This window comes from Sciurus carolinensis, chromosome 2 (genome assembly GCF_902686445.1).
Source record: "Sciurus carolinensis chromosome 2, mSciCar1.2, whole genome shotgun sequence".
Classification (NCBI taxonomy): Eukaryota; Metazoa; Chordata; class Mammalia; order Rodentia; family Sciuridae; genus Sciurus; species Sciurus carolinensis.
The window spans coordinates 125,363,517-125,386,266 of NC_062214.1; the positions used below are offsets into that span (position 1 = coordinate 125,363,517).

General features: G+C 37.6%; 1 protein-coding gene across 1 annotated transcript; it reads right to left on the reverse strand.

Moving 5' to 3' along the window:
• Positions 1 to 26: 26 nt before the first annotated feature.
• Positions 27 to 18,824, reverse strand: Dad1 (defender against cell death 1). Its single transcript, XM_047540187.1, has 3 exons — positions 18,528 to 18,824; positions 10,409 to 10,583; positions 27 to 264 (listed from the first exon to the last, which is right to left on the reverse strand). The coding sequence occupies exons 1-2, from the start codon at positions 18,736 to 18,738 to the stop codon at positions 10,453 to 10,455; spliced, it is 342 nt and encodes a 113-aa protein (XP_047396143.1). The 5' UTR covers positions 18,739 to 18,824; the 3' UTR covers positions 27 to 264; positions 10,409 to 10,452.
• Between the last annotated feature and the right edge of the window lie 3,926 nt (positions 18,825 to 22,750).

Genomic DNA, 22,750 nt, shown 5'->3' on the forward strand with positions numbered 1-22,750 from the left:
AAAAAAAAACCAGTCAGAGACATAGAAAGGAGTAGTATGAAGTTTTTTAATGTGGAAGGTAAAAAGTTACAATTAATGAAAAGCAGAGGTCATGTTAACAAACGGTCATTACAAAGCTGGTCTGACACAAAGAGAAAAAACTTCTCTGGGCTCTCCACCTCAGACCAAATCAAGAGTCAAGAGTGAGTACAAATCTGAAGCATCTATGGGTGCGACAAGTTTCCGTCTCAATAACTTTTATCCAAGGGACATCAAAAAGTGAACCTAAAAGAAAGAAGCAGAAAGGTAAAACGTCTTAAGATACTACAGACAGGTCCCCCAAATCCATGAGACAGTTATGGGGTTCCTAAACTCAGGAGACTGTTTAAGCCAAGCCAGAACAAACAGAATGAGGCAAATATTTTTCACAGAGTATTTTATGGAAGCAGTATCTATAAAAATATGTTTAGGGGCTGGGGTTGTGGCTCAGTGGTAATGTGCCCACCTAGCATGTGAGAGACACTGGGTTCAATCCTCAGCACCACATAAACATAAATAAATAAAATAAAGACGCTGTGTCCATCTACAACTAAAAAATATTTTTAAAAATAATAATAATTGTTCAAACTTAAATTCCAAGCCAATGAAGGCAAAACTGACAGGGGCTAGGGAACATGGGCCCTAGTTAGTTGTATTACTTTGCATAAGTCACTCTCATCTGCTGGCCCACAAATTCTTTAAGGTAGAGGGGTTGCAGTTTTGCCTAAAGAAACTTTTGGTAGTTAGAATGCTCATAAAGCACTGATTTTCAGCTTTGAGGAGGACAGGAAGAGGATTCAAGAAAGTAGAAAAAAATTCTCAATCTCAGATTTAATAAAGAACCAAAGGAAAAGCAAGAATTTAGTTTTCATTTGAAGATAAGGTTATTTTGGGTAAGGTGGAAAATGACTCCAAGAGAAGTGGTTCAACTGCTGCTACAGCAGGAGGGAGCTGGGATCTGGAAATTGTGGTGTCATCATTCCAAAAGATACAGTCTTCCTTTCTAGTCCTCAGAGTCAGCTTCCCACCTACCGGACCCTGTGACGGGTATAGCCGGAAACTAATCTCTTGGCCCTGGGAGCTCCTTCCAACATTTCCACAAGTTGCCAATTTTCCCGCAGCATAGCATAAAAACACTGTAACCTTCTATGTATGCCATGACTTGAAAAAGGTTGGGAAATGCGACCTTTCAGAACTGGGCTACCCACCCCAGTAGGTAAAAAGGGCATCGCCTTATTTTGCATACTGGTTCAAGGGACTAGAAATTCCAGCATCAGAGCTTCCATCCAGAATGTTTTTATTCACTAACAATGACATTTAAAGATATGCTACATAACTGCAGAAGATATATCGGTGGAACTGTGAGAAATGTGTAAAAGAAAAAAGCAAAAACAGGGAGTTAAAAGTGTTCACAGTGCTATGTAAGAACAAATATGTCTATAGCAGCTCAATTCACAATAGCTAGATTGTGGAACCAACCTAGATGCCCTTCAGCAGATGAATGGATAAAGAAACTGTGGTATATATACACAATGGAATATTATTCAGCCATAAATAATAATAATAAGATGGCATTTGCAAAAAAATGGATGGAACTGGAGATTATGCTAAGTAAAATAAGCCAATCCCAAAAAACCAAAGGCCGAATGTTTTCCCTGACAAGAGGATGATGACATATAATGGGAGTGGGGAGTAAGGGAAGAATGGAGAAACTTTACGTGGAGGGAAATGACAGGGAGGAGGGGGCAGGGGTATGAAAGATAGTGGAATGAAACACACATCATTACCCTATGTACATGTATGATTACACAAATGGTATGAATCTACATCACACACAACCACAGAAATGAAAAGTTGTACCCCATTTTTTATTCTTTTTTTTTTTTTTTTTTTTTTTTGCGGTGCTGGGGATCGAACTCAGGGCCTTGTGCTTGAGAGGCAAGCACTCTACAGACTGAGTTATGTCCCCAGCCCTAGTTGTACCCCATTTTATGTACAATGAATCGAAGTGCAGTCTGTAAAAATTAAAATAAATTTATTTTAAAAACCTCACCTGTTCATTCCATCACATTTGTTAAAACAAACTCTCTAACAAACTTATGAATCAATATAACATCAGTTCTAATAACCAAAAGTTCTAATGGTGAGAGAGGATGAGAGCATAAGGCCATTTTAGTGGATAAACTCTTGACACATTTAGAATTATAAAGGACTCCTAGCTTAATAAAGTCAAATTTTAAGATTTTATATTAAAACATTAAAATCTAAGATTCTGAGGCCAGTTCATGTGGAAGGGAAAAGTAATTCATGATAGTAAAGGAGTCTCTTTTCTAGTGGTTTTCAGAAAATCCCGTTTACATTGATCTGCTCCCTTCTTTTAAGGCAAAGACATATTTACCAGACACTATTCCAAAAGCAGAAGTCCTAGAATTCTTTGAAATGATAAGTTTTAGGCTGAGGAGTAGCTTGCCTAGCATGTGTGAAGCCTTGGGTTAGATCCCCAGTACCATACACACATACACACACACAAACACACAAAAGCTAGTTCAATAAAATCAAACTATTCTACCACTCAAAGAGTGGTGTCAACTGTTAATAAAGGGATAAAGGTTTTGGGAAAATGACTAATAAAATCTCCTCCCCTGGGCTGGGGATATAGCTCAGATAGTACAGTGCTTGCCTTCCAAGCACAGGGCCCTGGGTTCAATCCCAGGAACTGCAAAAAAAAAAAAAAAAAAAAAAAAAACTCCTCCCCTGATACTAAAATGTGGAAATGTGAAATGTGCAAAATGAAAGATACCTACTGACAAAGTAGGACTTCTTCAGTCTATTTTACCCATGCACAAAGGACAATGACATTTGATCAGTCTGGTCCAATCATCTTAAAAGAAAGTCAGCATAACAAAGAATTGTTAAAAATAATAACTCTCTCTATAGCTAGAAATGATATGCCAGACAGGGTCGTTTTTATTTGGAATCATATTCTTCTCTAGTTTTATCTCTATTCAGATATTAGCACTAGGTAAATACGATCAAATACTGAATTTTCCTTAGAATCCATCTTTTCCTGGATACTGGCCACCCAATTAAAACTGAAATTTGAAATAATGTAAATCAAAAACCATTCTGCAGAAATTCCAAGTTCAGAGCTCAATTTGAATCATAATTTTAGAAGGCACAGATGAGATATTTCTAAAAATGAAAGGTGCTTCAGAAATCAGCCAATCCTCTCATTTTAGAGATGAGGAAACTCTAACCTCAAAGTTTGACCTCCAGAGCTGTGTTGTTCATCACTGTAGGCACTAATAGTTTAAATAGGTAACTATTTAAACTTAGATAAAATTAAGTGAAATTAAGTGTATACCTGTAATCCCAACTACTAAGGAAACTGCCAGGAGGAGCTAAGTTCAAGGTCAACCTGGGCAACTAGGTGAGACCCTGTCTCAAATTTTAAAAAATTTTTTTTTTGTTGTATATAGACACAATACCTTTTATAAATTTTATTTCTATGTGGTGCTAAGGATCAAACCCATGCCTCATGTAGGCTAGGCAAGTAGTCTACCACTGAGCTACAACCCCAGCCTGTCTAAAATTTTTTAAAAATAAAAAAGGGTTGAGGGTATAGCTCAGTTGACAGAATACCTCTGAGTTCAATCCCTAGTATAATAACAACAACAACAACAATAATAAAATAAGAAAGGCCAGTGATAGAGCCTAGCATATCCAAGGCCCTGCCTGGGTTCAATCCCCAGTATGAAATAATTATAATAATTAAATTAAAAATTCAATTTCTTGTTTACTTAGCCACATTTCAAATATTCAATAACCACATTCCTAGTGGTTACCACACTGGGCAACACAGACCCAGAATACCTCCACACTGCAGAAGATGCCAGTCCAGGGTCACCCTCTCTAGACTTAAGTCAGGTCTGATCTGCATTCTCCTGCATTTTTCCTGGACCATATCAGGGATGCCTGACTTTGCAGAAATAATTGAGATCAACTTCTTCATCCTTTCTTATGAACCTCTCCTAAATTTTGTCATTTAAAAAAAAGCAAGCTGGGCTGGAGTTGTAACTCAGTGAAAGAATGCTTACCTAGCACATGTGAGGCACTGGGTTCAATCCTCAGCACCACATAAAAATAAATAAAATAAAGGTATAGTGTCTATCTAGAACTAAAAAATACATGTATTTTTTTAAGCCTAATATGAAAACCTTCTAATGGGAAAGATGCATACAGTCATCATTCAAAAGTCCTTGAACATAATAGAAAGCAAAGAATATAAAAGTTTAGAGTCCAAATGTCCACTAGCAAGTCCACACTCAGTCACTTATTAGTTCCACAGGGAGAATAAGTCAACTTAAATTTCTTAAAATTTTTATCTCAGGTATAAAATAGGAATACCACTTACTATCTGCCTACCTCCTCTCCTCAGGGGGGATGGTAAAAATCAAATGTGTTAATGTAGGTAAAAGTACATGTGGAAGGCATGTGAACCTACAAGCTTGATAATGTTATCAGTGTTAAGACAGTTTACAAATGTTATTTAATTTTGTAAAAAGCCTTATGTAGAAAGTGTGCATTTTGTTATGAACTTTTAACATTTCACATTCTGTGAGTGGATGGTGGAAATCTGGAAATAAAGATAAAATGCAACAATTGAAGGAAAAACAAAAGCAAAGCCCAACTGAGGATCTACAAAAAAAGCACAATCCTCCTCAAACACAACATCATAAATTATATAATGAAAGGTTAGAAGCCAGAAGAGGCTTTGATTACTAACCAGGTCACAGACCTATGTAGACAGAGAAACTGAGGCTCAGAAACAAACTTAGTTGTCCCTTCAACAAATTAACCATACAAAGCCCACAGTGCAGGTCTTCCGACTTGTCATCACAAGTGCTTCCCACTGCATAGCCTCTTGTATCAATATTGTCTTTGACTGTTTTCTTTCATAGCACTTTCCACATGTCATAATGTCCAAGTAACTAATGCCATACCTAGGTGTCTTACAGCAGAAAATGATTTATCCATCCATACATGTTTGTCATTCGACAAACATGCACTAGTCCTATGCTAAACCCTGAGGTTCCTACTCTCAGGAAACTTGAGAATCTAATGGGAGAGAGACAGGAATGTGAATGAACAGTTTTGTAACAACGTGATTGTGTAGCCTTAGAGACATGTACAGTGGATGTGAGAGCCCAGAGAAGGTCCTATACAACAGAGGGAGAAGAGGATATCCTGGAATGGGAGTCATCCATTCCAAAGGAGAAAATGAGGCAGGGAGTTTAGGACAGCAATGAAATTCATAAACACAAATCTACTAGATATTTTCTCCCTCCCCGCTTTAGTAGTCTTATGGACCAAATACAAAAGAGTTCAGTCACCAAATCTAGAGTCATCAATTAGTTCTCTTTTAGTAATAAAATAAGCAGATTCAAGGTTTAAAAGGTAATTTAATCTCACCTTCCAACCAGGGGGAAATGAGTTGGAAAAAGTAATATTGGGCCTACCTCAGAAGATTTTCTACAAATTCAGGATAATACCCTCTTGGAGAACTTATTTGGTGACTGGACCTAATTCAATATAAGGTAGAAATGTCAAAGACAAAAAAAAAATAGGTGCCCCATCAACAAAAAAATGTAATTATTATTATCAGTGGGAGCTCATTGTTGAGGACAATAAAAGGTCTAGAATGAATCAAAAAGGAAGCTCTTGAACTGACAAGAAAAGGAAACACAAGTGAAATCTGAGGATCTATGTGCATATGGTCTTTCCTGTGTAATAAAATCCTTGGGCCACTCCTAAAGTTCTGGGCTCTTCTGTTCCTAGCTCAACAGTGCCCACTTCTGGTCAGGCTGTAAAGCAACTCCCAATCCAGCATTTAAGCCCTCTTGGACCTCTGCTGCCCTCCTATGACTAGAAAAGAAACTAGGTTTTATCACAGATCAGTGGTTCTTACCCCAACTCTACTTTTCTTATGCTTTATAATACATACTCTCAACAAAGGAAATGTACATTCCACTAGGTGGCAGCAGAGCTTAAAGAATAATATTTAGATTTCCTGCCAGAGGCAGGTAATTCTCTAGGTTACCCACACTTTGATGAATTCCAAAAGCCAACACAATTAATAAACAGTACTGTCACAGTTTAAATGTTCTGCCTAACCCCACAGTTTCCTTGCTCTAGCTCAAATTAAACAATAGGAATGTTTAACAACTGGAGGGAGAATGTCTCCATTAAAAAAACATAGCAACATTTTAGAAATTTTAGTCAAAGCATCTGGAGTACAATCTCCCCAGGAAGTGAGCACACTTCAGCTCAGTTTTGTCCCTCTTCGGTGAGTTCACCTTTCCCTCTAACCTAGGGCCCACATCAACATGAACTTTAATTTTCCAACTGATCAAATGTAATTCTGTTCCCCTTTTCCTCATTTCCTTCAGAAACCTGAGATGGCATTTTTAGAAAAGAACTTCAAAGAAACATGGAAAAATAAAATAGGAGGGCTGGGGATATAGTTCAGCTGGTATCATGCTTGCCTAGTAAGCACAAGGTCTAGGGTTCACTCCCCAGCATCACAAAAAAAAAAAAAAGGAAATTATGGAAAGTACATAAATTTTTTTAAAAAATATTTTTAGTTGTAGATGGACACAATGCCTTTATTTACGTGGTGCTGAAACTCCAATCCACGAGCTAGGCAAGCGCTCTACCACTGAGCCACAACCCCAGCCCCAAAATACATAAATTTAATACTCAAATCTAATGAGTTGTCATGTAGTTATCAAAATTTACTGCCATTTAAGTGCCAATAACTGTTTCAGGTGTTCATGGATTCTTGGGGCTCAGAAGCACACTAGAAACATTTTTACTTTAATACTCTCACTTTTATGATAAACTAAAAAATACTGAGTCTAAACATAACCACTTGGATAGTCAATAATCAGTATCACTAATGGCCAGAGCAACTTTTATCATTTGAGTTTCTCAAACTGCCATCTTTGGACATGTTTTCAGGAGACCACGAAGTCTCAAGTTTGTAAAAGGTTTTATTATTAGATCTATGCGTAATATTGGTCCTGGCTGACCAAAATTGCCATGAAGTTCAAGTTTTATAGGACAGGGAAGAAATTAAGACTAGAGAGGGGCTCAAAGGGAACATAAGCTGAATCTATAATGTTTATCTGTTCAAAATCTGTCAATTCCAGGTAGTAGATACACAGGGGTGCTTGTTATATCATCCATACTTTTCTCTCCCTTCAAAATTGTCATAATAAAAGTAAAGAAAGTCACAAGGTGAGGACAGTGATAAAACACCTGGGCTATCTTTTTAAAGCCCACTTCTTTAACACTGCAATTGACAAACACTATAATATATGGTAAACACCTCTGAGCAAAAATAGGGCACAAATATCATTGTTTTTTGAAGCAGAACTGTTTTATCAGACTTAATAAGACTTCTAGCAAAGTTCTCTAAATCTGTTCCTGATCTGTCAATGCAAATAAGCCTATCATTATAAAGTTAATTTTGAAAATGAGATACAGAACAAGCACTTAAAGCATGGCACAGAGTGAGCACTCAGTATCTCTTTCTTACTTCCCCTAGATTTTATTTATTTATTTATTTATTTTTATTTTTTTTTTTTTTAGCTCAGTGCCACTTTCTTTTGATCTGCCTTTTCTAAAATAGCTGCTGGTTTTAAATATGACCTTCAAATTCATGCAATATCAGTTATACTATAGATGTTTATTTTTTTAATACCCAACTCTCAGCTGGAAAATATGGAGAATGTTCAACCTGTTTCATTTTACCTTCAAAGTTGGTATAAATGTTGAGAACTCACTTGGAAACTATTTTTTAATGTGTTGTGGCACACTGTACATATAACTGAGTTAAAACCACATAAAAGGGGCAAATAAATGTATATTTAAAAAAACTGAGAGCAGGACAGGGTAGTATACATCACATGAAAAATCTCTGTGGAAAATGCTCTGGGCAATCCCCCAGAGAAGAGAATTTTTCTATGAACAAAATACTTTCTATAGAATGATTTAACACTGCAATCTGGAACTGAAAGATTCTGCTGTACCTTGGGCCCATAACTCCCAGATGAACAGGTGGTCCTAGGTTGTTAATATGGTTTGCAGTATACAGTTTCTGCTGAGCCTGCATTTTTGTCTGTTTCTGTCGTAATTTTGAAATATTAAGTTCTCTGCAGCAGAGTCCTCCAATCCTAACAGTCCTAGAAAATAATTTTCTATGAGTTGGTATCTCCCTGAGCATAAAGAACATCCTTGAAATGTTTGCTCTGTCACCTTCCTAAGTATATACCATGACTCATCTAGGAAAAAAAAGAACTTTAGAATATCTAGAGTGAAGCAATCAAAAGACTTATGGCCTTCCCAACAGTTTATCAGAGAGTCCAAGACTGACTTGCAATATGTACAAGTATAAGAAGGTCAAGGCTAGAGACTGCATTTCCTAGCTGCACTCCAGGTTATACAATGGTAGAAGATAACTGGTAACTGGTGAGAGCTACTGTTTGCTGCTCCTGCTTGCAGATGGCACAGTTACTCTTTCTCAGTCTCTCACAGCACTATGCTCAAAACGCTGGAGAGGCTCTAACTATGCTGTATTTCAACAGTTATGTTTACACATCTCCGCCACTAGATTACTCACTTCTGAGGACAGAATCCACATTTTACTTTTCTTTATATTCTCAGTAACAAGGCACTGACTGCAAATAGGGAGGGGAAAAGACAGGGGCACGTAGGAGGAGGACAAACTTAGTCTTAGGTCTCCAAGGAATGAAACTCTGTTAGGATAGTAGAATGAAGTGGTTCTCAAATTTTTTTCAATGACATAAACCACCTCTGCCAACTTGGCACTACCAAAAATGAACTCTTACCCAAACTAACAGAACTATTTTTGAGGCAATTTCAAAGAAAAGAATTTCTGTAACATTATTAGTAACTCATTAATACATGCCAGAAAATAAACTATACTGTCACTGCATGCACTTTACACATGGTTGCTCTAACTCTTGTGTTAGATTTCTGCTGACTAGTACAAAAATTGTAGCTTTCCAAGTTGTGATAAATAAGTTTATCCTGGAATATTTTTCCCCCAATATTTCCTAAGGTTCTCTTTTCTCTACCACCTGGTAACAGCAGCATTAAATTTTGTAGAGTAAAGGCAAAGAGTATATGCATTCATCAGTAAGTGGTGCCAACAGCACCACTGGACAAAGGCACTTCTCTACAACCACGTTATGTGGCTGAGGAAGGCTACTGGATTGTTCTGGGATTCTGTTTTCGCATATATAAAGTAACTGTCAATATACAGTTTGGAAAACATCCATGTACTTATTAGACCTTTAGAATTCTGATTGGCAGGGAAGAATGGAGAAGAGGGCATACCACACATGAAGGAGAGGCCAGAGAGGGCTTTTTGATTTCTATCAATCAAAACAACTCCCACTCCACTTCTGTTTTCCCTCAGAATTCTATATATGAGCTTGTTTGGGTAGGGTGGGAGCGCTTCATGCTAAATCAAGGAAAATGGCAAACAAACTAAATTGTATCACATACGTCTTCTCCCAAGTTAATCCAATTCCCCTTTAATTTCAGTGTAGGACACACATTAGCAAAGGGTTACAGTCATTCATTCATCCTACACATGCCTTCAGGTATAAGTGCCATACTGGATACTATGAGAACAATGGCCCAGCCTTTAAAGTCATCTGATAGAAATCAAAAAGAAATTTAAGAGTCAATCTAGTCAGGCACAGTGGCACGTGCCTATAATCCCAGAGACTCAGGAAGCTGAGGCAGGAGGATAGCAAGTTTGAGGCCAGGCTGGGAAATTTAGTAAGACCCTGTCTCAAAATAAAAAGTAAAAAGGACTGGGTTACAGCTCAGTGGAAGAGTGCCCCTGGGTTCAATCCCCAGTACAAAAAAAAAAAAAAAAAACTAAAGGCAAAATCTGCAATTTATGTGTCTTAAAAACTAAGCTATTGGGCTGGGGATATAGCTCAGTTGGTAGAGTGCTTGCCTTACAAGTACAAGGCCCTGGGTTCAATCCCCAGCACCACACACATAAAAAAAAAAACCTGAGCTATTTTCATAATTATTGATTTAGAAATGAATATATTAACTATAAGCAACACTTATTTTCTGTTATCTTAATGATGTGCAGAATAGTAAGAAGACAATGACCGAGAGCAGTAGCTCTGAAAGGTCAATATTAATAAATACTTTACAGACCATCTCAAAATTCTGCAAATCTCTTAGAAGCAATACAGGAATTCTGCTAATTATGATCAAACCACCTAATTTCTCTTTCCAAAATTATCATGATAGGATAAGGACTATATTCATCACTTACATTATTTCAGTCTCCTACTCCTCAATTTAGTAACTGGGAACAATTCAGCCCACAAAGTTCATGACAACAAGGTGCAGAATAGTGCTGGCAAAGAGAAAATCAGCAAAGGCTCGCTCTGGGGAGATGCCTTGGAAATCTGCTTTGTTCTGTGGGTTGATCTGTATTCTCAGGCATACTGCAAAAGAAGCAGAACACAAAAATAATCAAAAATAATTATTTCAAAATACAAAACAAATATGACTGCTAATGAACACACATACATCTATGATACAACAATTCTACTCTAACAGAAATGAATGTATTTTCAAATGAAAAGGTACCTACAAGGATACTCATGATAGCCTCTAACAGTATCAACCAATAGTAAAAATGATGAATTGTAGCATATGCAAACAATCCAATATTATACAGCAATGAAAAGGAGCTTCCACTATATACAATATAGATGAAATAAACAAGAGTCAGATATAAAAAAGCACATGCCATCTGATATAAATATATATGATGACTTTTATATATATGTATATACATAAAACTTAAAATTCTGCAGAACAAATGTATGGTAATAAGTCAGGACTGTGGTTCTTTCATGAAGGGAAAGGTGGCTGGGAAGATGCAAGGAGCCTTCTAGGGTGCTGGAAATGTTCTATATCTTGATCTGGCTGGTGATTAGATTGGCAAATTTAAAAACTCATCAAGTTGTACACTTAAGCTTCACGATATTACCTGTTTGCTAAAAGTTAAAAGGAGTCAGACATGATACACACCTATAATCTCAGCAGCTCAGGAGGCTGCCACATGAGGACCAAAAGGCCAAGGCTAGCCTCAGCAACTTATCGAGGTCCTAAGCACCTAACTGAGACTTCATCTCAAAATAAAACATAAAAAGGACTGGGATGTAGCTTCAGTGGTTAAGCACCCCTAGGTTCAATCCTCAGTCCTCCCCTCAAAAAGCAAAGAAAGTTAAAGGAAAAAAAACCTATTCTCAGAATTACACTAAAAACCACAATTACTGAGGGAAAAAAAAAAAAATATATATATATATATATAACCAAAAAACTCTAAGAATTTATCTCCTAATTTAAAGGTTTCTAGTTATACCTAGATGGGAATGTAGCTGAGGTGGTAACAAAAGAGCTGGGCTGAATGACAAAACAAAGTTTTAAAAATATGAATTATTTTCTAACAAAATACATGCATAATGTACAGGAGAGATTATAAATATAATCGCTCATCCATGAGGACCTACTTCATAGTTGCAGATAAATTATCTTTAATCTAAAGTTCTGACAGCTGCTTGTCTCAAAAAGGCAGGAGACCTAAGCCATACAACTCTTTTTTTTTTTTTTTTTTTTATGGTGCTGGGGATTGAACCCAGGGCCTTGTGCTTGACAGGCAAGCACTCTATCAACTGAGTTATATCCCCAGCCCTAAGCCATACAACTCTTAACAAAGAACTCTCCACTGCCACATTTATATACCCTTGAAGATTCTAACTTGGCACATTAGTAAGTGTCACAACTGATAAGAAAAAGAAACTACAGGAGTACACTTTCCCAAAATACTTTTATGCCTGTGATAAATTATTAAAAAGATTAAGGAAACTCAAATTTGCTTTAGGCTAGCATCCATTCCATCACTAAGAAAAAACAAACTGAAATTTAATCCAAAGGTCAGAAAACTATTAGACTAGTTCTCCTGACTCCAGCACCATAACAACAGTTTTCATTATGCTTAAAAACGTAAACACTATGAAACTGCCACTCATCCAAGTTCTTCAAAAATATGAAGGACACTGACCAAGTAAAGGGCAACCAATTAAAATCCTGCTTTGCAAAGTACAGATTGGTTCATCCATTTGGGAGAACAATGGCAATATCCATTAATATTTAAAATGTTTTTACCTTTTGACAAAGGAATATATCTTACAGAACATTCTAACAGCATGTTTGTAAAGTTGAAAAAAAAAATGAAAACAGTTCAAATGTCATTCGGGGATTAAATTATACTATGGGCAGGCAAAGAAATCACATGCAATTATTCAAAAGAATAAGGCAAACTGTCTACACAGTGATAGTAAAGCTACACACTTTCGATAAGTTAAAAAAAAAGAATTATTGCATTCCATATTTCTCTTTAAAAATATTTTATTTATATAATATAATTATCATTGGTTTTTGTCGGTATCTAGAAAACATCCAGAGAAATAAATACTAAACTATTAACAGTGGGTTATTAGTGTTTGGGGAATTTTGAGGGGACTAAAAAAAAACCTCCCTGTGAAAGCAGGTAAGATTAAAAATTGATGTTATCATCATAGTAACACAATTTATTTCAATGACAACATAAGAATTCCACAGGGATGGAAAGAACCAACCTCAGAGGCCATAAAAAATGAGTATTTCATGGAGGAGGAGGAGGTAGGTATGCTGGGGAGGCTGCAAGAATCACCTGGGAAGTTTTCCAAAGTATACTTACCATTCACAGAATTTGGTAAGCCACCCCAAGGGGGAGAATTACAAACCTACCAGAGCCCGTGTTACCGATAAAGGTGTCACATCCCTCAGATACACTGGGAACAAAAAAAAGGTAAAGAACCTTGCCTGCTTAAAAGGCTCTTCCAGAAACAAGCCTTCAGTGTCTCCCTGAGCACTTCCAAAGATGGAAATTTACTACCTCCTGAGGCAGCCTGTTTCATTTTAGCAGTTCTAATTTAATCTGCCTCCCTAAATGTTCATTCATTCAGCAAAATATTTACTGAGCATTCACTACGAGTCATGCATCATTCCAGGTGCTGGGAATATGGCACAGAACAAAACAGAAAAAGAATCTGGCTCCCAAGGAACTTATATGTCTATGGAAAGAAATATAACGAATGTTATAAGTAAACAAACAAGGAATATCAGATAGCAATACATTCTATAAAGAAAATAAACAAATAATAGAGTGAGTGGGAAGATATTTTTTTACTCAGGGGTCACAGAAGGCCTCTTTAAGAAAGAGCTACTTAATACCAGTATCTAAAAGACAAAGATCTAGGGGCGGAACATTCTAGATAGTGTTTAAAAAAAAAAAAAAAATCAGCAAAAGACAAATTCTCTAAGGGTTCTAAATCCTGAGAAGAGTCTGGAGTTAGATCTAAGTACTAGGGAACAGTATTTCAGGGATTTGAGTAGTTGAGTAATATAAATTATTACACTTTTATTTTTCTGAGTCAGGGTCTCACTGAGTTGCCCAGGTTGGCCTTGAACTTGCGATTCTCCTGCCTCAGACTCCCAAGTCACTGGGATTACAGGCATGTACCACTACACCTGGCTAAATTTTTTTTAATTGAACAATATTAGAGAATGTTTGAATGATGAGAATGATCCAGTAGAGATTAAGAAATTAATGGTGCAGAATAGAGGGATAACTGCAGAAGCTGAATTCCTCAGAGGCATGAGAAGACTATATTCTCTGCACAAGTCAAGGAGCTGGCTGCTAACAGCAAAGGGACACATCATCCACCACCATGAGAAGTAAGTCAGAGTGTAAGCAGGTGGGCTGCTATGAATCAGTAGAAGGTGAAAGGATTCCTGTCTTTTATGGTTTTAGTAAAAAAAGAAAATAATAGTCATCAACTGAGAATAAGAAAGAAGAAAAAGAGAAAAAAGTGAGAAGTTATAAAGCATGTTTTGGCAAAGGAAACATATTAGCAAAGCATTATTACAGAAGCACTGGCTAGGGTTGGGTGCCTACCATGTTCCCATTCTCACCAAAAATTCCCCATCAGCATCAAAATTATAGTTACTTTTCTGCATCTCCCATTAGATTGTAAACTCTGTAAGAGCAGAGAACATGTTCATGTGCTTCACCTTAGCAGAGAAACTGGCACATAATTGTTTAGTATTCCTTAAATTATTATATGCATGCTCACAATTTAACATAGTATATTAAGCACTGAGGATGAAGAGATGAAAGATGGCCCCTATCCTCAAGGGCTCACTTTTCAGAGGGAAGACAGACACAACAGTAAATACAATACCATCTCCCCCCGCCCCTTCCTCCCTTCTTCCTCCTTCTCCTCCTCCTCTTCCTTCCATATCTCTCTCTCTCTCTCTTTCTCTCTCTCTCTCTCTCTCTCTCTCTCTCTCACACACACACACACACACACACACACGCACACACAAACACAAAAAAATGAAGCAGGAATAGAGAAGACCTCAATCCGCAGGAAAAGTCAGGAAAGGGTTCCAAAGGAAAGACCACTTGGGCTGCAAAGTCTAAAAAGTGAAGGAACTTTAAGAAAGTCAAATAAAAGTAAAATAATAGCTTAAGAGACATCATGAGTGTTGAGGGAACTAACTTTCCGATAATGGAGCATAAAGCACAGAGGAGACAGAGGCAAGAAATTAAGCTGGAGATATTGATGAGGCCAGAACATGAAAGAACCTGTGTCATTTTAAAAAATTTAACTTTCCTTTGGGAAACACAGACAAAGGTGGAGAGTAGGACAATCAGATTTGCAAGTCAAATCAAGCCTGCAAACATAGTAGGACGGACTCCAGAGACTCGAAGGCCAGTAAGAAGAATTACAGTGGTCTAGATAAGAGATATGAAAAAACCCGAGGCACTGAGGATGAAGAGATAGCAACAGACATGAAGACATTTAGAAGCAGAATGATCAGGCACAAAGACAGCAAACTTCCAATCTCCTAGATAGCAGTTATGGGAGATAATAGAATCCACAAATTGGATGGACAGTTCCAAAAGAAATGCTGCACCTCAGTCCACTCAGCCTAAAAGCTCCCTCGAGATAGAAAACACTCTGGATTAGGTCCCCTTGCCTTTCAAATTCAACTTCTTTTAAATTTGTAAACTAAGGGTAACAAAACTATTTAAAATAATTTTTTTTTAAAGTCAAAATTGTTTCACAAACCAGAGAAGAGAATAGACCAAAGCTGTGAAGTGATTTAAAAATGATTTCAGGGACTGGAAATGTAGTTCAATAGGTAAAACACTTGCCTAGCATGTGTGGTCCCTAGGTTCAATCCCTAGCATAGACTCCCCTGGCTCCATTCTAAAACCTAAGACTTAATTTTAAGAACACTCTTACTGATTTCAAGACCCAAGACTAAAACCTGATTTCAAGACCTAAGACTTATTTTAAGAACAGTCTTACTGTTTTCCACATATCCACCCTACATAGCACTAGAGATTTCAGTTAGGCAGAAAAGAAACTAAAAGGGCTGCCAACACTGGAATGTTACTCTAAAAAAGGGTTATATGTCCTACTCTAGCGATATTTTCACCATTAGATAAACAGCTGCTGAGGATGTCTGAAATTCGTCTGGAAGAAAAAGTCTCTCTCTGAGGTTCTTTTAAAACTGACTATACATATTTCATATGTGTTTAAAGCCTACTATACCAAATATACACTTGTATATATGTTTGTGTATGTGTGTATATATATATATACACACTTACATATATATATATACACACACACAAATATATGTAATATACTTATAAATTACCATCCCTGTACATCTAGCTCCTTCCTGAAACCATGAGTAAATCTCCTGGTCATTAGATAAGGGAATAGAACAGACAATCTCATACCACTGGACCCAGATAATAGTTTTTTGTTTGTATGGTTTTGGGTTTTTTAAATATTATAGCATTCTTAAAACTGGTTTAAAATGCACTGATCAAGTTTTCTAAATAGCATATGCTAAATTAACCCATGCAGAGAGAACAGAATAAACTGTCAAAAAGAAATTAGGGAAACAGCTTAAAGAACTTCGCCCTCCAATCCATTCTACATAACAATTTCAAGTCTCTACTCCAATTCTCAGATGCTCTTCCATTACCCACATATGGTCCAAATTCTTTGGCCTGGAGTTCAAAGCTTCAGCATCTAGCATCATCCAATCCTTCACCATAATCTCCTACAATACCCTTTTCTCCAGCCCTACTGGCATTCTCCATTCTCTTCCATACACAGAAGTCAGAAAGCCCACAAACTGATACAAGCTTTCCTTTACCAACAATCAAAAAAGGATATACATCAAAATTTCAAATTTCTAATTAAATCTAGTTTCCAAATGATGACTTAGGCTAGCATAGGAGGTAGGATTAAGTGAACTCAATGCTGTCAAAATAAATGCAAATGATACCTTTCTGTGGCAACAATGAATTGTCATGAACCCTTTTTCTGAAGCCACTCTTATTTCTCTGTCCTTATTACCTCTAACAGATTTGGAAACCTTGATCCCCGTTATCAACCTTAAAACTAATATGTCTCTTCACTAAGCATTCTCTTCAATAACAAGTCATCTAGTTCCCATTAGAGAGGAGGACAGTGTGCCACTCAATTTTAGCATCAACAAGCTCAAAAATAGGACGTGGCATTAAGTAGAAGTCATTTGCTCAATATCTTTTGATTTTAACACACTAAACTATCACTAGTCCATGTCCACTCTTCACCAAATCACTCTTTTCCATGTAGCCCTGAAAAGTCATTCTTAATCAATATCATCTTTTAAAAATCTGCTTTAGGGATTTGCATCAGGGAGACAAAAAAAAAAAAATCAAACCAAGAGGTTTTGACCTCTTGACTAAATTATAAAATTCTTATAGTTAGTATTGGGTTCATAGAGCAAAGGCGGCTAGGATGCTGCCACAAAGGACCAAGTCTTGGTCCTCAAAACTCAAAAACAGTAACTAAATAGCCAATCAACAAGTTAATTGTGCAACCCCAGACCCAGCTAGCGCACACCTCCCCTTAGGCCTATATTCAGTTCTGAGAAGTAAAAATATCTCTGGTGTCTTAATTAGCAACTGTTAATACGTAAAATGTATTCTATAGATCTAAAACTTTAAGCAGGTTACCACCCTAAATTGTCCCCAAATAATTATAACACTGTATTTTTTTCTGTGCCCCAACTGGATTGTAAACACTTTGAAAACAAGAAACATATAGCTAATGAATCCCCAAAGCATTTACCATAACACTGGGTATTCAACTCAAAATTCATCTCATAGCCTGCCTGAATATCACACTGAAAAGAAAATAAATCCTGGTATGTTTTCAAAGTTTAGTAGCCAATGCCAGTAACTGGAATAGCCTACATGGTGGTCACTTATAAACTGGACTAGCTAACTAATACTCCTGGGCTAAACCTGTTCTCAGTTTTCACTGAATCCAGCTGGGCAAGAAAGGTCAAATTTCGGTAAAAATGTAGAGAGACCGTTCTCAACAAATATGGCAGTGTAGCTGGGGGCGGTGACCCACTTCTGTAATCCCAGGGGCTCGGAAGGTTGAGGCTGGAGGATTGCAAGTTCAAATCCAGCCTCAGCAACTTAGCAAGGCCCTAAGCCTCTAAATAAAATATTAAACTCAGAGAGACCCTGTCTCTAAATAAAATATTAGAAGGGGCTGGGGTTATGGTTCAGTGGTTAAGCGCCCCTGGGTTCAATCCCTGGTGCCAAAAAAAAAAAAAAAAAAAAGAAAAAGAAAAAAGAAAGAAAAAGAAAAAAAAGTACTCTACAAGGTTATCAAATGCTGCGAATCTGAAAAAGAAAGCTAAACCAGAATTATGTGAATAAAAATGGAGCTTAAGATAATGAAGGAAATTGAATAGCTTCATCCACAAGAAAAAAGTGGGAGCAGCTAAAAGTCAAAATCAAATAAGACCTGGTTGAACAAGCAAAGCACTCATTTATTTTCCTTACACTTTAAAATTTTCATCAGAGGCCAACATGAGAGAGATAATTCAGGGTTGGATTTTTCATTTAAAAGTCTACCAAATTTAAAGTTGTGTTAAATTAAGTGAAAGTTGGAATTGGGTTTTTCTTGGTCCAATATTAAGTGCAGGGATTCACCACGAGGAGCAGCGACAGGAGGGTTTCTTTAGATATTAAATTCCACCTCCTAAACAGCTATTTAATATTGGGAGACTGACAGACAACTTTTCAGAGCCTCAATTTCCCCACTCACAAGAAGAGTACTGTTAGACAAGCTCTTCCAAAACTTTAGAAGGCGGTGGTCTGTTATAAAATAGTGAAGAGTACCGAGAGAACAAAGTTGCTCATCAAAGTAACAAGTTATTGTTGTGATTACTTATAGAATCGTTACCCGCTAGGATGAAGCTCCCCACACAAGAGATGAAGCCCGAGAGAAAAGAGTTGAAGGGAAAAGTCCCCACGAGGAGACAGTAACCGAACTGCAGAGCTCCGGTCAGTAGTATATACAGAAGATAAGCGTCCAGCAACTTCAGCCGCTGCGGAGTGGAGCTCAAGTACTCTTCTAAGAAACGCGAGATGACCGACACTACTGATGCGGACATGACTAAAAGCAGGGAACTCCAGGCCGCTCGTCCCAAACTCCTGGAGAATCCGACGTCCACAACGGATGCAGCGTTTGCGCGCGCGCAGTGCGGTGGCCCAACTCTGCCCCGCCCCCATGAACCAATGTGCGCAGGCGTACAAGCAGGGCGAGGCGAGAGACAACTAATGCGCAGACGCAAACTACATCCACATAATGAGAACTATGGCTAGAAATAGTGAATGCGTCTGCGCACTGGATACGTCAAAGGACTGGAGACGTGTACTCTTTTTCTATTTCCGCCGACCGGTTGGTGACGCCCACTGTTGCTCTGGCAACAAGATATTTGGGAGGAAGAAGGGGAGAGGTTTAGCAGTGCACTGCGTAGCTAACCAGAGCGTTCCGGCTCTGTTTGGTCCTCTGGGTCCTCAAAGATTAAATGTTTGAATCTGTTTAGAGACAACGTTTGGCGCTCTCAGGGTTCGGTACCAGCCCAGCCTTAATTCTGTTAAGGACTCTGCCAATGCCTATCACAGATCATTAGAGCAAGTCAAGTTTCTCCACTGTGAGAACTATCGCGGTTAATCCTTGTGCACGTACCAGTTTAGACTTGTTTGAGGGCTAAGGGAGCTTGACTTCTACTGGATCTTAGGTCTGGTCCTGTAGTAGCTAGAACCTAAACCTGCAGATACTCATTCATTCATTCAGCATCTATGGGGCGCCTCCTGGCTGGGTGCTAAATTGTAGAGACTTTCTGGTGAATCAGATTATACAGTCTCGGCTTTAAAAGAGGCGTTAAGAGAAGAATGGTCGCTTATCATGCATAGATCATGTCATCAAGAGTAAGAGCTCTCCACCCCCAAGCCGGCGTCTGAACCTGGTGCAATATCCCAGGATGTTAACGCTGAAAGGCCCGCAAGTGCATGTCTATTTCAACCCCACCCTCTCCGATTCATTTTCCAGAGGATTCTGAAATGATGGTTTGAGGTTTTGTGTCTCAACAAACGAGATTAACTATTTTTAGCGTTTTAACTTTTAAAAACCAGTCCCGCCTTTTGACTTTTGTTGCCCTTGTAATCTCAAATGCATCTGTGTCCTTCGCCTTTCAACTGTAAACCTTTCGACACATAACCAGGTACTTTATCTCAGCTTGTAAAACTCTGAACTGTCCTAGGTACAGGAGCAAAACTTTCTAAAACAGCAAGTGAACAACAACGTTCCTTTATTTTGACTTTTATTTGCGTTTAGATTGAAAACATCAGCATCAACAAATGTATTGATTTTCAGTGATAAGCAAAGGCTTGCTTAGATTCTAGAAAAAAAGAGAAATGTCTTTAGGAAGCTTTTCAGTGTATTTGAAGAAATTTGTACTGCTAGATGAATTTAAGTTCAACCTAAACCCACTTATATTGCTATGAAAAAAGAGTGGATAACCAAACAGGTTCCTATTCGACATAATATGGTAGAAAATGTCAGTTTCTCTGACAGTTGAGCCTTTCTCCCTGCCTCATCAGCAAGTAGGAGGGTAGTATTCTACTTCAGACTTTACAGGCTGGGCCGATGCTTTTTAATCATTCAGGAATGAACTTCTCAAGGGGTTTCTAGTCCATCAGCCAGGCTCCTTCCAGCAGATACTTCCTTATGTTTTTCTGCCTTTGATCCTTGTCAACTATCATCATTAACATCGCCACAGGAACTCCCACAGGAGGAAAGCAGAAGAGATGAAAAACATCAAATTCACTTACTGAATGCATCCCTTTCTGAGACCTGTAAAGTTCCACTAATATAATGAACTAAAACCTTTCTGGACTACTTAACACAAGAGAAGGTCTTATTCCATGTTCAGTTTATGATTGTATTTAACTGATCTATAGATAGGAAGTTGCTAATACTGGTGTTGGTTTTAATTAGTATAAATTAATGTATATTTATAACTTTATGTCCAGAGTATTGGAGTAAGAGTGCAAGCTCTTGAGTCATACAAACCTGGATCTGAACCTCAATTCTAACATTTACTAGTTATCCAACCCTACAGGGTGAGTCTGACAGTTTCATTTTCCTTTTATGTAAAATGGAAATAACAATACCTGAGTCATTGGAATATTGTGTGGTTTAAACGAGATCATGCTAAGTATTAACCAATTAGCATAGTGGTTGGCACACAATAAATAGATTTAATAAATGTTGGATACATGTTTACTTTTATCATTTTATATATATACATATATTACTAGTTCTGATATTAACTATGTCTGCTCCCTCTATTTCTCTGAATAATTAAAAGTTGACCAAACTCTAGAGTTCCAGTATTCTAGGCACACAAAAGGTGGCACCAGACTGTTCCCAAAGGCCAAATCAGATTTATAAGCTGAAGCAGAAGTCAGAGTAGACCCTAAGGGTTTTATTATAGAAACACTTGGCATCTGTAATGTACAAAGGTATTTATACCTGACCTTTCCAGTGCAGCCATTCCCCCCCCCCCAACCACTTGTCAATCTGTGAACATCCTAGCTAGCTATTGGTTCATCAGTCAGCTTGCAAGTATCCTTCTCCGATATTGGTCCCTTGTTAGCCCGGCAGAATTCAATTGCTTTACTGTAGCTACCCGGCCATCTTTTCTCACCCTTCTGTCTCTCCTCCTCATTTTCTCTATCCTCCTGGCTTTCACGCTCTCTCTAGCGCGTGCCCTTTCTCTTTCCCTTTCTTTTCCTCTCATTTTCTCTCTTACCCTGCAGGGAGACACTCTGTTTGCTTAATAAACTCCCTTATGTGATTTCCCGTGTGTGTCCAGTGTGGTTTCCATGGGATTCCTTACAAAAACAATGGGAGAGAGGAGAGGCTAGAAGGCTTCCTTATGAACAAAGGCCATGGTTCCACACCATGTCACTCTACAATAAGAAATTACATTCTTTGCTAAAAGAAACATATATCCTCTGAGTAGAAAAGGATTCTTAAAAAAAAAAAAAAAAATCTATGTGGAAGAGTCTTTTTTCCAATTCTTATTTTTTGTATTTTCACTTTTGCTTTAAGAGTCCCTTTTGCTTCTCTCTACTACAATTTCTTGTTAACAGTCCACCTTTTAAACGTTGGCCCTAGTTTGACCAATACCCCACTTTCCTTGTTTTCTAATAGAACAGATAAAACAAGTTATTATGTTCAAAAGGAAATTTTTTAAGGAGAATGAAACAGCACAAAGTGAATTTTCTGAAATATCAGGTTTCTGATCCAAGTTCTAGTTAAGCAGAAAATATCTTCGATGAACCCATATTCCTTCATGCTTCCAGCCCCTGAGGGAGTGGAACAACTTGCAGGCTCTTTTGTCTGATTTCCCACCCTCCCAGCTCTTTGGGAGTCCCATAATAGCCTCAGTCTTGTCCCCTCCCTAGTACTCAGAAGAAAGTCCACCATATTATCCTTTATAAGGGCACTATTAAGCCTTGGTTAATAAGAGTTACTGTCCTCCCTACAACAGGGAGCTGAAATCATCAGTGCCCAAGCAATACTGCACTGTTCAGTAGAATTTTCTGTGATGATGAGAATGTCCTTCGGTGTCCAGCCTAGCAGCAACTAGACACATGTGGCTTTTGAGCACCTGAAACATAGCTGATGTGACTAAGGAAATTTTGATTTTTATTCATTTAAAACTTAGTAACCCCATGTGGCTATCATTGGACACAGTGACTTTAGAACTATTTCACTCAGTACCTATGTTTAGTCACACCTTGTTCATAGTTCATTCAAAAGGCAGTGACGCCCATTTTGAAACAAAATATCTGTCCTTGCCAGGCTTGAGCTATTAGTTTATCAGCTCCACCTTCTTGAAGAATGTTTAATGATGACTTAACAGAAACAGAAAAGAGGGTTTGTCAAATTAGTTTTCATTCATAAAGACCACATTAATTTATTATTATTTTTATTATTGGAATTGAACCCAGGGGTGCTTTACCACTGAGTTTCATAACCAGTTCTTTATTTTTTTATTTTTTATTTTCATTTATTTTTATTTATTTATTGATTGATTTTTAACTTATTTT

Bases quoted from the DNA above. Each gene is read 5' to 3' on its own strand.
- Dad1 (XM_047540187.1), bottom strand. From the start codon at position 18,738: ATGTCCGCATCAGTAGTGTCGGTCATCTCGCGTTTCTTAGAAGAGTAC. The intron at 10,584-18,527 runs GTAACGATTCTA...CTTCTTTTGCAG, and splicing joins GGGGAGCTTCATCCTAGCGG to TATGCCTGAGAATACAGATC.